Below are 15,474 nucleotides of genomic sequence, written 5' to 3' on the forward strand. Positions count from 1 at the left end.
TCCAGAAACAATCCAAATGCCTCTCGAGGGAAAAGTGGATAAAGAAAATGTGGTACATTTACACAGCAGAAAACTATTTGGTGGCAAAAAAAAAAAAAAAAGGCAAATGGATGGAACCAGAAAAAAAATCCTGAGTGAGGTAACCCAGACCAGAAAAGACAACTATAGTATGTCATAAGTGGAAACCAGACACACACACACACACACCTAGACAAGGGTAACCAGCCTACAGTCCATGACCCCAGAAAAGCTAGAACCCTCTTCCAGAAACAGATGGAAGCAGATGCAGAGATCCACAACTAACCACCAGGCCCAGCTCCAGGCAGAGAGGGACAGGCGATAATATGAACAAAGGAGTCAAGACCATGATACCATGATGAGGAAACCCACCGAATCAGCTGACCCAAACTTGTAGAAGGTCACTGACTCCTGACTGACAACTGGGAAGCCTGCATAGGACCGAACTAGGCCCCCTGAGTACAGGTGACAGTGGTGTGGCTTGGGCAGTGTATGGGGCCACTGGCAGTGGGACCAGGATCTAACTCTACTGCATGAACTGACTTCATGGAGCCTGTTCTCTATGGGGAGATACCTTGCTCAGCCTAGGCATGGGGGGACCACAGACTTGGTCCTGCTTCAACAAGGTGATGGGACAGACTTAGTTGACTTCCCAGGGGAGGTCTTAACCTCTCTGAGGAACAGATAGGGGTAGGGTGGGGGAAAGGGGAGGAGCAGGAGGAGAGGAAGGAGGAACTGGGGTTGGTATGTAAAAATTAAGTTTTAAAAAGACATTAACTCTTCTTATGAATTTTCACTCACAAAATCTCCATCATTAGCTGACCACTAAATTTGATTTTGTGACCTTGTTAAGTTAGGGTCAAAAGAAACTGAGCTGAAGAGGGAGAGATAGAGAGAGGAGAGAGAGAGAGAGAGAGAGAGAGAGAGAGAGAGAGAGAGAGAGAGATCTGTCCACAGAGGTCTGATAGAAGATGGTGCTGATGGAAGGAAGGCAATGGAGTCCCAGCTCATTTCAAAGGGCAGCTTGGCAAGTCAGCCATCACGACTGAGTGGAAGCCACAGCTCAGAGGCCCCGCATAAAGTTGTCATGGAAAACCTGTCTCTAAACTTAAAGCAACTGCTTCCAATGGAAGGGAATTCCTGAAGAGAAACTCAGCTATCAGACAGATGAACTCATAATGGATCTTAGACCTAATTATAAAACCCCAAACTATGAAACCCTTAGACAAAATCTTGGGAACAAATATCTGTGCCTTTGGGCAAAGATTCCTTAGATGAGATACCAAAAGCATGAACCATGAAAGTAGCCATTATTAAATTAGAATTCACCAAATTGAAAACTTCTGCTCCTCTGAAAACACTGTTAATTGAACAAAGAGAATGAGCCAAGACTGGAGAAAGAGTTGTCAGAATGACAAAATAAAGAATTCTCAATACCAAATGATGAGAAGCAAGCAATACAATATACAAGTGAACAAAATATTTAAGTGCCAGATAGAAAAATGATACATAAAATGATTAATATCACTTGTTACTTAAGGAGATGCAAGTTCAAAACCACAATGAAGTATAATTTCAATATCTAAAAAACAAAAATTAAAAGGGCTAACTTTACTGGGTTTGGAAACAATGTACAGGCATAGAAATTTCTCATGGCTCTCGTGAAGGTGCAAAAATGCCAGCAACCACTTTGCAAAACAATTTAGCAGCTAAGCAAAATAAGCAAGAGCTACATCATCTGACTCAATTATTCCACTCCTAGGTATTTGCCCAAGAGGGGGGCGGGGAATCATTTCTGTACAAAGACTGGAATGCTCACCATATGATTCAACCATTCCTGTCCTAGGAGTTCACCCAAAAGAAATGAAACCATATGTGCATACAAAGAACCAGCCATGACCATCCCTAGCGTCATTTGCAAGAACCCAAACCTAGAAATAACTCAAACATCAGTCGACAGGCAAAAAGATAAACACAGATGCACATCCCACACAAAGGAATCTGAGTCCACAGTAAGAATGTCCTGCTGACATACTGAAACACTAATGGACCACAAGGTAACTTCTTTTTTTTTTTTTCTGAGTCAAAGAGTTTGCTGGAAAAGGTACCTACTGTGCAGCTTCCTGTATATGAAGCTTGGGGAAATGCTGGAGGTGGAGGGGGGGTTTTAGGGTTGGTGGACAGCTCTATCATCCTAACTCACATGGCCAACTATGCACCAAAACCTGTGCTCTTTACATTTCTCCATTATGACTCTGGAAGAGAAACCAGAAGGGAGAAAGAAAGGGAGGAAGGAAGCAGGCAGAGCAAGTGTCCTGAGCTATTACTTTTTCCTTATTAAAGTGGCAAACTTTGAAATCTAGCCCATTTTCTAGAATCCTGGCAAATCTTTCTATTTTAATATACATAGAACTACAGGTCTGTATTGCTCTCATTTGAAGAATGAAAGGGCCTTGAAATCCCTTGAACAATGTACCTTCAAAGTGCAGGGTCCTGTTGACACCTCGATTCGTTAATGATTTGAACTTCTGCTCATCAAAGGGAGGGATCTTATAAAAGCTCATTGTAGAATGTGAAATTTTGGAGGAACTGGAAAACTGGCTGCTGCCTCTCTCAGACCAACTGTTACAGGAAGCCCAGAGCCAACGACTTGACATGACTTACAGCATCTCTTCCTGTCTTCACTCAATGCAGGTTCCTTTAGATAACTTTAGGTCATCTTGTAAACCCAACCCCAAAGATCTTTTGTGTCTTTGACACTAAACTAATGATTCTTTAACGAAGTTGTCACTAAATTACAGCTGGGAAGTGAATAGCTCTATGATAATCTTAGTGTGCCTAAACCCACAGTCATATTCTGGCTTCTGGGTGTGCCTCTCTGTTAGTATTCCCCACTGCCAGGATTCTCAAGACTAACTGGAGGAGAACAATCTCCATCATTTTTAGGCCAACCCTCTGTACAATAGAATTCTTATTTCCTAAACAGCTTCAAACAAGATATTTTACATACTCCGGTGTTTTCTGTCAGGTGATAAAATGGAGCAAAGACATTTTACTTCTCTTCTCTTGCTTTTCTATAACATCTTGATTGTCTAACTGGCTCAAAGGAATAGTTTGAGATACATGGTGGCCTCCTGGTAGCTTAGAAGTGAATTGTCCTGTAATGTCCCTATCAAATGTGAACACATTCTACTTCACCGTTCACACCTGTAAGCTCCTTGAGCCTCCCCAAATCACCATTTCTTAAGAGTTAACAGCATAAAAAAGAAAATCACCACTGTAATGGCAATGATTCTTGGACTCTGTTCGTGTGCTGCCGTAGCAGTATGAGGGGCACACCCAGCTCTAGGCCTGCACCTTAGCCCTCAACTGTCATTTCAAATGATAATCGACAGAGAGTAGTTTAGATGTCTGAAACTGGGTTACAGATTTGTGGAGACTAATAAATAGAGTCCATACTTTTCTGAATTCACGGCTCACCAAAGGATGTGGAACTTAAAATCTTTGAAAGGACAGTCCCCTAAAAGCAAAGAAGAGCAACATGTCCATGTCAGTGTGACTGACAGGTAGAGTATGTGCCGATATGCCTACATGGCCAAGAGGACCTCACACAACTGGAAGATTTCATCCTTCTTACCACCTTCTTCCCTGCCCAAACTAAAACGAATGACATAATAGATGCATCTGAATGTCACCCGTGTTTTTTGTGCCTCATGCTACATATGTGTTCTGAGGTATTCTGTCCTAAACTTTCCATGACTTAACAGAACACTGCAGTAGAAGGGGCAGCAGTAACTCTGGATATGCCATGGCCTCTGTGGTCTCTGAGCCCAACTTCCTCCAGCTAAAGGTGTAACCTTCTAGAGATGTAAAAAGACAGGAAGGAAAGCAGAGCAGGCTCTTCCAAGTCCTAGACATCCCAATCATGTCAACTTTAAATTGGAAAGGAATAGATTCTGAACTCTGGGAACTTAATTGGGAGCCCCAGGCAGAATTCTAATGTGGTCATTGTCTTTATTAGTGTGGATGCTAACCAAAGAGATACTGATGGATGTACACAGTTAGAGGGAAGGGCAGTGTTCACAGACATTGGGGCCATGAAGTATCCCATTTCTCAGACTCAGAGGTTGCCTTCAAACAGAAAGGCAATAGGGGAGACATTTTTGGTCATATATTCATAAACTGTTGCATTAACTAAAATCAAAATTCATTATTAGGTTTCTTCTACCTAGCTGAAAAAGACAATGTAGATAGACTATATTTTTAATTAAAATCATTTAATGAGTTGAGTTGGGTTTTCACTTAACATTTTTTTCTAACAACCTCCTTCTTTCTGACAATGGTTTATAAATTTAAGAGCTAGGCTCAGTTTGTCTGGGACTATAACACTAGAGAATAGAGGTGTGCTAATTCTGTTTTTGTAAAGATACCTTTACTATTATTTAATGTGTATGAGTGCAGAGTCTATATGCATGTCTGTGTACAATGTACATTCCTGGTACCTATATAGTCCAGAAAAGAACATCAGATTCTTTGGAACTGCAGATGGTTGTGAGCCACCATGTGGGTGCTGGAAACTGAACCAGAGTCCTCTACAATAGTAGAAAGTGTTCTTAACCACTGAATCATCTCTCCAGGCACAGAGGTCAGCATTTTATGAACTTAACCACTTGTGCAAAGGTGATGTCCTGGATGTGGATCCCTCAAGGGAATTGTCTGTTCTAAGACATGGTGCTAGAGAGAGAGCAGGACCACAGGGAGAGTCCTAAGAGCGCAGATGGTAGGAAGGAGACAGCCTCCTGATCTGCACTGCAGCATGCTGAGTGCTGTCAGTTCGGCAGAATCCTCGTGTGTTGGGGCGTCAGACGATGACATAAGTCAGAAAACAATCACACACCAGTTCAGAACTATTAATAATAAAAAGATTATTTACTTAACGGGAAAACTTACAGATCACTGTCCTCTGTGCAAACAGGAACAGAGTCTAGCAGTCAGAAGCGGGAGCCAGAAGCAAGAGAGAGCGGGGCACGTTTACAGCTGCTTTTACAGTATAAGAGACCACGCCCAAGTGGGCTGGCATCTTAAAGGCTATTGGCTGAAGGAGCAGAATGTGCCCCCGCGGTACACGTGGTTTTCTAGGTCCTTGCCGAGCTGCTTTCATATCCCACCCATCTCACCGGAAGTTGACTGCTCAAGCCACGCTGTCATCAGTGCTGTGGGTGAAAGGTAAGGCTCACAGAGACGAAAGGAATTGGCTGCAGTCATACAGCTTAGAGGTGAAAACTAAACCTGGATCTATGTTTTGAATCCCAGTTTTAAGAAGTTTTACACTACACCACCCTCTCTAACTCAGAGCTCAGATAGTTTGAGGAAGGCCTTTGAGTAGAGTCTGGAAAGTTTTAAAAATGAACCAGGAGAGACTGAAGGAAATTTCAGAAAAACTCTTACGCTTGCATAAAAATAGCGTCATTCTAACCTCCAACCCCAAGCCTCACCCAGCTTCCACTTCTCAGTGACCACCTAGATTTATTCAAAGACCAGAGAGTGACATAATGGGGTTGGGGAAGAAAGGGCCAGTGTACCCAGTATATGACAAAACCATGGAAGACCTCAGAGGCCAGAAACAGCGATTTCAATAGCTTCAAACGAGACCCAAACTGGAACTGAATGTGTTTTAAACCCAAGCTTAACTAAACCAAATAATATGCTCAGTTGAATTTATCTCATGTCTCAACTCAGGACTTCCTCATATATAAACACATGCTTGAAATAGCCCAGGACATTTAAGCTATCGGAGAGCCACAAAGACAATGTGACATCAATGATGCGTTAAAATGGGAAAGGCCATACCGCATCCCTTTTAGCTGCCATCTCTCCTCCCATCTGCTTGTCCAGAAATGTCCCATTCCCTTTCCTTCAGTATCCCATTTGGGAAAGACCATTCTACCATTTGTTTAAAAATATTTACTAGTAAGATATGAAAACTGAACTTTATCAAGAAACTTCAATATTAAATTAAATTACTTTTTTTTTTTAACAGAAAAGAAACCAGGCAAGGTTTATTTCTTACCGATGTTCTGGTTTGTGGCCGTGTATCTGACTGACAACTTCCAAACATCGGCCTACATACCGACCTGGATGACATGCTGAAAGAGAGTAGGAGTTTAGAATTCCAAAATCTTATTTTGGGCAGCTACACCCACACACACACACACACACACACATTGAGAGAGAGAGAGAGAGAGAGAGAGAGAGAGAGAGAGAGAGAGAGAGAGAGAGAGAGAGAGATCACACTGACTAGGTCTTTACACTGTAACATGTAAAATAAAAAAAATAGAGAGTATTTTCCCCTGAATGTTCTGACCATTTCAGAAGGAAGTAAAAGTAGCAAAATGTAAACTTTACTTGTAAGATAAAACAGCCTTTAAAGGCTCCCTTGAGAATAAGCAGACTGAACAGCGGTACAATCTGTTCTGAAAACCTGCAAATCTCCTATTTCGACTAAAAAAAGAAAAGGGAGGAAGGCGCATTCTCCCTGTGGGAAAGCAGGCAGGGTGGTTGCCCCTCCCTTCCTCTCTTCTCTTCCTTTCATCTCCTCTCTCTTGACCATCTAACGCAGGGCTTACAAATGTATAACTTGCTTTAGCTTGAGCCTTGAGTTTCTACTCCATACTTCTAACCTTCTTCAATGCAAATATTCTTTTTCCATTGCCCCCAATTCCTTTCTTCATATTCTTTCGCTAAAGCCACTCCCATCAGGCTTCTCCTGGCACCAATCCATGGTAATGTGGCATGTCACCAGAGTTGCCCTCGTTGCTATCTACACTGTGTTCCTGTGGCAAATCACCTTAACAGCTTTTCATGCGATTCATCGCCTCTTCTTAGAAACATTTTCTTCACCTGGATCCCAAGGCATCTCTCACCCTTCGAAATCCGTGTGCCTTATAGCCCTTTCTTTCCTGTCTCTGCCCAAATACCATCTTCTTCCTGGATCGGCCATGTGCATCCGATTTACAGTCAAGGTCTCACCTCACTGCACTTGACTGTCCCCTGCTGATGTCACCACTTCCCGACATTGTACATGGCTTACTTCCTTATTATGTGTCCTACATAACAATGGACCGGGTATATTCCTTAAACGTATAGGATATCATTTCTTCTTATCTTTGTTATTCTGTCCTTGGCAACTTCTCATGTTCAAGTGTTGGGGGATCAAATTTAGCATCTTGCACGTGCTAACCTATTGATGAGTCACTGAGACTGAACGGTTGGTTAACACGGATGGGAAGAATCAATGGGCAGATGAGCACTTCAACAGGCTTCGGCTGTTAGCACATTCAATGGCACAGTTGCCAGCTGGCAAGCCTTCCTCTAGAATGCCAGCCTACTCAGTTTCTGCCTTAAGAAGTAAATCTTTTTCCATTTTCACCTTTGTGTGAATGTTTACTGCTTGCTTGTCTAACATTTCTAAGATATTAGCACCATTTAAAAAAGGTCCACAAAGCAATCAATGACTAATGGGTGAAATTAATCCAATTTTCACCTAATGGGAGAAGACATGAGTTCTACAAAATGTAATTACTTCTCTTGAATGATGCAAACACCAGTAAACCATGGTATTTGGGTGTTTCCTATCTGGCAGAGTGGAGAGTAGCCTCTTCTTTACAGCCGTTGGGAACATCAACACGTAGCATTGCATGAACTTAAGGATGGAGGCATTTTCACTTTTCATTTCTCCTCATCCTTGAGCAGTGTGCCTCAGCCAGCTGAGGGGCCTGGGAACTGTATCATACGATTCCAGAGTACGAGCTTCCACCATTTCTTCTTAAGAGATGTTTGAGTTCTCTTGTCTTGTTGAAGGATGTCACTTCTTTACACCACACTCAACACTCCCTCTTCCAGGAGCCTCTTGGACCCTTCGTGTTCCACAAGCAGTTTTTAGATAGTTCTCTTATAGCCCTCATTACATTTAAAGATGTATATAATTGTGTGCCTGTGTTTTCTTAATTTCTCAGTGACATCTTTATAGGAAGCAAGTACCAAGCTCTATTTACCCAATAGCATGTTAAGCTTTTTTGAGCAGAACATACTCAATGGGTTTACTCTGATGAGCCATGCATGTACAACAAAACCCACCCTAATTTCATAAAGCATTGAAACCAGACTACTGACTTCAAAACAAGAAAGCCTTGGCCACCTGACAATAACATTTAAAGGTCATGAGTCATAGCCTCGGAGTAACCATAGTAACTCAGCATACACACCGGAGACATGTATAATAATTAAACAAAGCTCCAGCAAGTCTATTAGCCTTGAGATAAAACAAGGTAGAATTAACAAATATATTTTTGAGTCCGTTCTCGTCTCCATTTTTTTCTTGTTTCAGGATTCACAAGAAAACTGAAAAGCTTCATTAAATATGCATGGCATGGAGTCTAGTGATATCACGCGAGGCTGGAAGTAGTTCATTTTTTCTCAATGCCTTACCGGAGCATAAATATCTCTTTCCATTTAATACAACGTGTCTGATTGCTAGGCTTTTCCTCCATGCTTTTTAAATTGGAGCAGTAATTGGTGGCTATGTGAATCCATGGTTTCAGCACAACTGGTTTATCAGGACAGCAGGCGATCACCCCGTTCTCACAGGAGGTCCTCGAAAGATGCTTTTCTGGTCCTTGGATTTGTAGCCACCCCGGGTCTCACCCTCCTTTGTTTAGAGAAGTTAGAATCAAGTTTCCTATTTGGTTTGAAAAAATGCAGGAGAGGGTCTCTCTCCAGGGAATGGGAAGAGGGGAAAGGAGAATGGCAAGCAAAATCAGGAGACCAGTTCATATCAGCTCAGAAGAGAAACTGCTAAATTGAACCCACCTGCGTGAGGATCGAGGATGGCAGCAGAACACTTCCCTATCTTCACCCCAGAAGCCCTGATGGCCCCTGCACCCCACAGTTGGCTCTGTATAAGAGAACAAGAGCCCACAGGGCACCTGCCAATGAGAGCAGCTCCTGCTCTGCCCTGGGCATCACTGTTGCTTCACACTGGCTTGTTCGTGTCACAGCTGATAACCACTGGACATGTTGTCCACCCTGCTAATTGTCTGCACCTCAAAATATCAATCCATTAGGTGATTTCTTCAGGGAAATGAAGAGAAAATGAACGCTTGCTACGTTTTATTGTTTCAAAGTGGAAAATAAAATGAGGAGGTGTATCTTTGGAGGTTTGTAGATTACACATTGAAACAAGACTTTTTACATAAAAATACAGGAATGCAGTGAGTTCTCCATTCTAGTCAGGAACCTCAGTCTAAAGTGAAAAAGCAAAGCTCACTTTTCACAGTCACTAAAAGGAAGACACAGTCTAAAGCCAAATGAGGGAGAAGCCAAGGCTACAGTTGTACACCCCACACAGGAAACTACCCTTCAGGAGACAACTCCCACAAAAAGGGCACAATTGTCTCCTTCGAGGTTTGAAAGACAAAGCTGGACAGTGGTGGCGCACGCCTTTAATCCCAGCACTTGCCAGGCAGAGGCAGGCAGATCTCTGTGAGTTCAAGACCAGCCTGGTCTACAGAGTGAGCTCCAGGACTGACTCCAAAGCTACACAGAGAAACCCTGTCTCGAAAAATAAAAAGCGCATGCCTTTAATCCCAGCCCTCGGGAGACAGAGGCAGGCGGATCTCTGTGAGTTCGAGACCAGCCTGGTTTACAGAGCTAGTTCCAGGACAGGCTCCAAAACCACAGAGAAACCCTGTCTAGAAAAACCAAAAAAAAAAAAAAAAAAAAAAAAAAGACAATTCTAAGCAGAAGCTATGCGTAGAGAGCCCATATGTAAATTTTCCAGTGATTGACTGCAGATCAATGAAAGAGGCCATCTCTATGTTCATTCCTGTATTCAAAGTTGGTTGGTAATTTCTACTTAGGAAACAGGTTGAGAAGGAGCACCCAGGCATATCTGTGAGCATCCTAGCTGGAACGTGGGGAGAGTACTGCTGTTTCTCTATGTTTCTGAAAAGAAGGCTGGCTGCTTCAGTATCCTAGGGATGGGCAAGTTTTAATTCTGACAAATGCACCTGAAGAACGTTTTTACTCATTTGACAAGAGCACTTATTGAAACACATCCTACATCAGGCCTTGCTCTGGCATCTGGGAAGACAGAGTTGGACATAGAAAAAGGTCATTCCTCAGAAAAGGAAAAAAAGTTTCTTTGATGTTTCCCCCCAGACTTTAAAGAAAGGTTACCTTTGAAGTCTGGAGTGAAGGTTACTTCATCCAGAAATTTCCATGGATTATTTTTGGACAGAAGGAACTGAAGACTCACCTGCATCTCCCTGGGGTTTCAAAGTCTGGGATTACAACTTTCTTACTGTGACATCCTCCCATCTTAAGCCAAGCCCATTGGGATCCTCTGTCCATGGACAGACACCAACCAACCTCATTCCTTAGAGATTTGGAATCCCTGGCACGGCTTTGCTGCCCATTGTTGCTAGGCAACCACAATGACTGTGGTAAGGACAGTTAACTGCCCAAAACGAAGAAGAAGAAGAAGGAGGAGGAGGAGGAGGAGGAGGAGGAGGAGGAGGAGGAGGAGGAGGAGGAGGAGGAGAAAGAAGAAGAAGAAGAAGAAGAAGAAGAAGAAGAAGAAGAAGAAGAAGAAGAAGAAGAAGAAGAAGAAGAAGAAGAAGAAGAAGAAGAAGAAGAGAAGAAGAAGAATTTGGATGGAAAAAAAACAGTTACAAAGTCACTAACTTCCCTACAAACTTCCCACAAACCATCCAGGCATGAGAACAGATGGAGGACCATCGCAGAGCCACCATTTCTGCGAACCTACCCTAAGCAGAAGAGGAGCACTGGATTAATACTCAAAGTAGAGGATGTGTAATGCCAAGGACGCGGTTGTCACTCTGCTGTCTGGCAGAGGCACACACTCAGAAACAGACTGGCTTAAGCCATGCTGGCCTGCTGTCCCCATGCCTTCCCACAGGGAGTCCCATCTGGCTGAGGGGCATCTTCACGGTCCTTTCCTAACAAGCTGAAGCAGGTAGCACATTCTGCTACATCAGGTCACTGCCACAGCGTACCTGCAGTTCCCGCTGCTTCTCAGAAGTTAGCAGTTACTTTCTCCCAGCCAGTCACTGTACCTTCCCACCAAGGAGTTTGCAGCCCCCACCTCCTGCTTTGATAGATTCCACAAAAGAGCCCTGAGGTCTTGATCTATATATTCTGCCTACAAACTACTCACACAGCTCATACCAAAACATACCAGGTTAATAGGACAGTTTTTCTAATGGTATGAATAAAGTAAAATGAGTTGAGCACTTGGTGGGCCCGGCTAAGAAGTCAACACTGGGTGTGTATGAGTGTCGAGGACAAACAGCTGGTTCACAACATTTGGGGGAATCAGAAATACATCACCTTCCCCCATATTTTGACTTTCTTCTTTTTAAAGGGACCATGTGAATTGTTTGGGTGTCTTCCAGAGCTAACAACCCGCTGTTCCCTTCTCCCATCTCATCGAAGCCCACAGAATGGGTTGTATTTCCATGCACTGTAGACATGGGCAGATGCTTACATGTAGATAGTCCCTAATAGTTTAGAAAGGGGGGTCAACTCAGAGTCACTTGTGAGAGGCACTGTGAGCATTAATTATTTATAATGCTTATTAATCTCAATGCATCTATCTCACTGATCAAAAAGAAAGGCAGAAAAAAATGTGGCCAGTGCAAAGCAACTTTAAAAGTCCTTGACAAGAAACCTGAGTTTTACGTTCTTGCTCCTCCAAAGAACACTATACGGGAAGGTCGTGGCAAGATGGTTAAGAAGTGCTTGAGTTCACTGAAGACATTTATACACAGAACTCGAGACTAGCCAGGCTAATAGGATCAATCATATTCCTTGTCATAGTTAAGTTAAAATCATGAAAATACTTCTATTTTGAAAATCTGAACTACATTTCAAGGAAATCCACGTTTTCTCTGAAGTCTAAAGACATAACTGACATCTATTGTTATCATTACTATTGCTTGAAGCCAAAATCAATGTAAGCTCAGAACAACTGTTAAAGACTGATATATATATATGAATATGATATATATACATATATAATCTTACCTCATAGCCTGTCAAATACCTATTCTTTTTCTTGTTTTTTTAAAAAAATACTTTAAGCTGTGGGAGAAGAATGAGCACATGCCATGGTCAGGTCAGAGGACAACTTGCAAGACTCAGTTCTCTCCTTCTACCATCACGGGCCCAGGGGATCAAACTCAGGATGTCAGAGTTGGCAGCAAGCACCTTTAACCACTGGACCATCTTGCTGGCCCTCAAATATGTATCTTTTCTGGCAATCAGAACTCACATATGTGTGCACAGGTGCTTGTGGAGTACATATGCTTCATATATACTATTGCCAATTAGAGTTAAATGAGTCGGTTTTAATAGGGACCGAAAAGACAGGTGGGAAGGAACAAAGTAATGGTTGAGAAAATAGCAAGGCCGAGCAAGAATAAATTTTGATGAGGTGACATTGACACTCTATTTTATAATAGGAATATTACAGTAGCAGTCTTTGGAGTCTGCTACACTCATGTGGCCATTCATCTTTCATTTGTTTACTTGTTATTTACCAAATATTTACTGAAAGCCCTGTGTGCTGTACGTAGCGGTACTGTGAACAAAATCAGGCCTGCCCTAGCTCTCATAGAGCTGATGACTCAGTCAGCTAGCAACAACCAGCTTGTTATAACATAAATAAATAAAGTGGGTTTGGGATTCCAGGTATGTTCTCACTCAGCAGAGGTAGGAGTAACTAGGAAAGGCGCACACCGAAGTTGTTCGAGGGGTACCTCCTGTATAGGTAGAATCCTGCAGAGTGGTCCCATTTCTAGAAACAGTTCTGGAGATGTTCTCCGAGTTCTCGTGATGTTCACGGCATGTCTAGAGATTGGAGGCTGCACTCAGGTCCGTGTATTTGTGTTTGGGGAGGATGAGGGAGGAGGGAAATATGATAGAGAAACCAGAGTGACAGCCCATAAAGAGGACCAGATGCGTGCCAGCACAATGGAGACATCGCCCACTGACTAAAAGGCTTACTGTCTGTCCCGGTGAGAGCTGGCTCCCTTGTCAGCATTGTTTGGCCCTCTTCCCCATGAAGCTGATTGCTTGACACAGTGGGTCTAATTACCTCCAGGCTCCCATCTGTTTTCATAGAGAGGAATGTTTATCTGTGTGAGAAGAGACTTTTCTCTACCCATTTTGTTCCTAAACTCTTTGCCTGGAGAAAACAACAATAAACATAAAAGCCTTTATTATGGAACAAAGATGTAAACCTTCCCTGTGTGGTTTGTTTGTGGCAGAGAAGGCGAGTTCATCCACCCCTGCCCCTGCACTGAAGCGAGCCTTGGTTGTTAGAAGCCCCTAGCGATAATCTTTTCCTCATGCCCTATGCTGTAGCTTTACAGGGATAATAAGTTCAGGTACCTGGTCCTCATCACACAAGCTAAGAGAAAACAGGAGAAGACGACCACACGCACTCATGCGAACGGCGGCGTTCATCGCTGAATCCAAGGACGGAATCTGAAGCCTCCAAACTCTTGAAGTCCTAGATTAACAGTCGTTTGTTCTCTTTTTGTTTTGAAAGTCCAGAGGCCCTGGATGGGACTGGCACCGATTCGTGGACCTGGGCTAGTTTTCTAGGGGTTTATGCAAGACAAAGTTGCTACCATCCAGAAGTCCTTACTTTTCTTGATAGAGGCAAGTGCATACCTATAGACTGAGTCATTCAGAAAGGGAAAAGCACTAGAAAGATCATAAAATAATGGGCGAAGAACAGGACCAGGAGGTGACATGATTTGGAGCATGGAGTAGGGGAGGTAAACAGACCTGGGACTCCATCAGTCCCAGCATCAGGGGCACAGGCATGCACTACTCTCTTGACCTCATATCTTCTTGTGTTAATTAATTCAAAATCTGTATAAAAGAAGAGTTCATCTTGCACGTTCCTCTTGCTCCACAGAGTCCACTAGCATGCCCTTTGTCAACTCCTCACCTGCCTCATCTTGCCGGCTCCCTGAACAGTGCTCTGACCCAGGAGGCTTGGTTCTGTGCACTCCGAACCCTCATTAGCCTTCTGTTGGCTTTAGGTTGGAGAGGAGCAGGAGGCACAGAGCACCCTGCCCCCACACCGACACCTGCTTGTCAGAGTCTGTTGGCTACTCTCTTGTTTAATCGAACCAAAAGTTTATCCCAGAATGGGAGAGGCAGTGTGTTATGTAACTAAGTGTTCATGACGAAAAGGGATGAGGTGGAAAAAAAAAAGCAAGGAACATACAGGAAAGACTGTACCTCCCTAAAGAGCTAGCCAATGACAAAGGGGGAGGGGGTGAAGACTTATGATTCTGATGTCATTTTTTTTTTAGCCTAATGGGCCACTCTGTCTGAGATGGTCCCCAACCTTGCAAGACTGACCTACCTACATAACTACACACACACACACACACACACACACACAAAGAAAACAAAAAAAAAAATCCCCCAAACAAAACCTTCGTGAGTCTGAAAGGTACTTGGAAACACTTTATGAAGACATCCTCCAGGTTGTTCCTGCTGCGATACTGTTTAAATCTCCAATGCTTTGCTACTTCAGTCTCTGTAGAAACCTTGTTCCCTAATTATGCCTTTAGTAAGTGTCTCGGAGATTCATTAGCTGAATAATTCAATGTTAATATCTCCAAATAGTGCACTTTGATAATTTCCATGAACTTTCAGTAGAGAATCTAGTGTCGGATAAGTAAAGACAAACTCGTTAACAGTAGGGAAACCCAAGAAGCCTCAGAAAAGTCATCTTTCCTTCCAGAGTTTTCTCGTGGCTCACAGCCAGATGGACAAAGATGCTGTCTGTAATGGACTTGTGTACCATGAATGATGCTTGTAATTCACAAGTAACAGAAAAGACAGCTAATGGTAAGTAACTCACAAAGAAATTTGCCTAATCACATAGCTGGAAGGCTCAGGCATTAAAAATGCTTAGGTTTTCTAGGCCTTGTTGAAGTTATGATCAAGCAGCATTGTTCCATGCTGCTGTTCTGAGAAGAACAGTGTCTTATTCTGAAGGCTTGGGTTCCTCAGGGCTAGCAGCTAGCTTCTAGCAGTGTCTAGGACTAGAAGTGATTTTGTTCATAGCCCAAGATGGAGAGAAGATTGTCTCCCATAATCTTAGAACTGAAGCCTTATATTGTATTCTAATCTGGCAATCTGAAATAGCTAGAACCCTACCACTAGGTCAATGTTCATTGTCTTTAACCTGAAATATATGCCTACCCCAAATATATATATAGGTGGGGGAAAGACCCACAGAATTCAGCTTTAGAATTATCAGTAGGATCAATTTCACTTAAGTTATGTGACCAACATTCAGTGGGGAAGGCTGAAATACACTGAGGAAGATCTAACCACAGTCCAGCA

At 42.9% G+C, this 15,474-nt stretch overlaps 1 protein-coding gene across 1 annotated transcript in view; it reads right to left on the bottom strand.

Annotated features, from left to right (window-relative positions):
* The window catches only part of Ccdc192 (coiled-coil domain containing 192), a 183,853-nt gene extending 173,458 nt beyond the window's left edge, over positions 1 to 10,395 (bottom strand). The window contains exons 1-2 of the mRNA XM_057789268.1: positions 10,334 to 10,395; positions 6,089 to 6,140 (exon numbers count right to left, since the gene is read on the bottom strand). Coding sequence (XP_057645251.1) covers positions 6,089 to 6,140; positions 10,334 to 10,395 — 114 coding nt within the window. The remainder of the gene's footprint in view (positions 1 to 6,088; positions 6,141 to 10,333) is intronic.
* Positions 10,396 to 15,474: the final 5,079 nt, after the last annotated feature.

This window comes from Chionomys nivalis, chromosome 14 (assembly GCF_950005125.1).
Source record: "Chionomys nivalis chromosome 14, mChiNiv1.1, whole genome shotgun sequence".
Taxonomy (NCBI): domain Eukaryota; kingdom Metazoa; phylum Chordata; class Mammalia; order Rodentia; family Cricetidae; genus Chionomys; species Chionomys nivalis.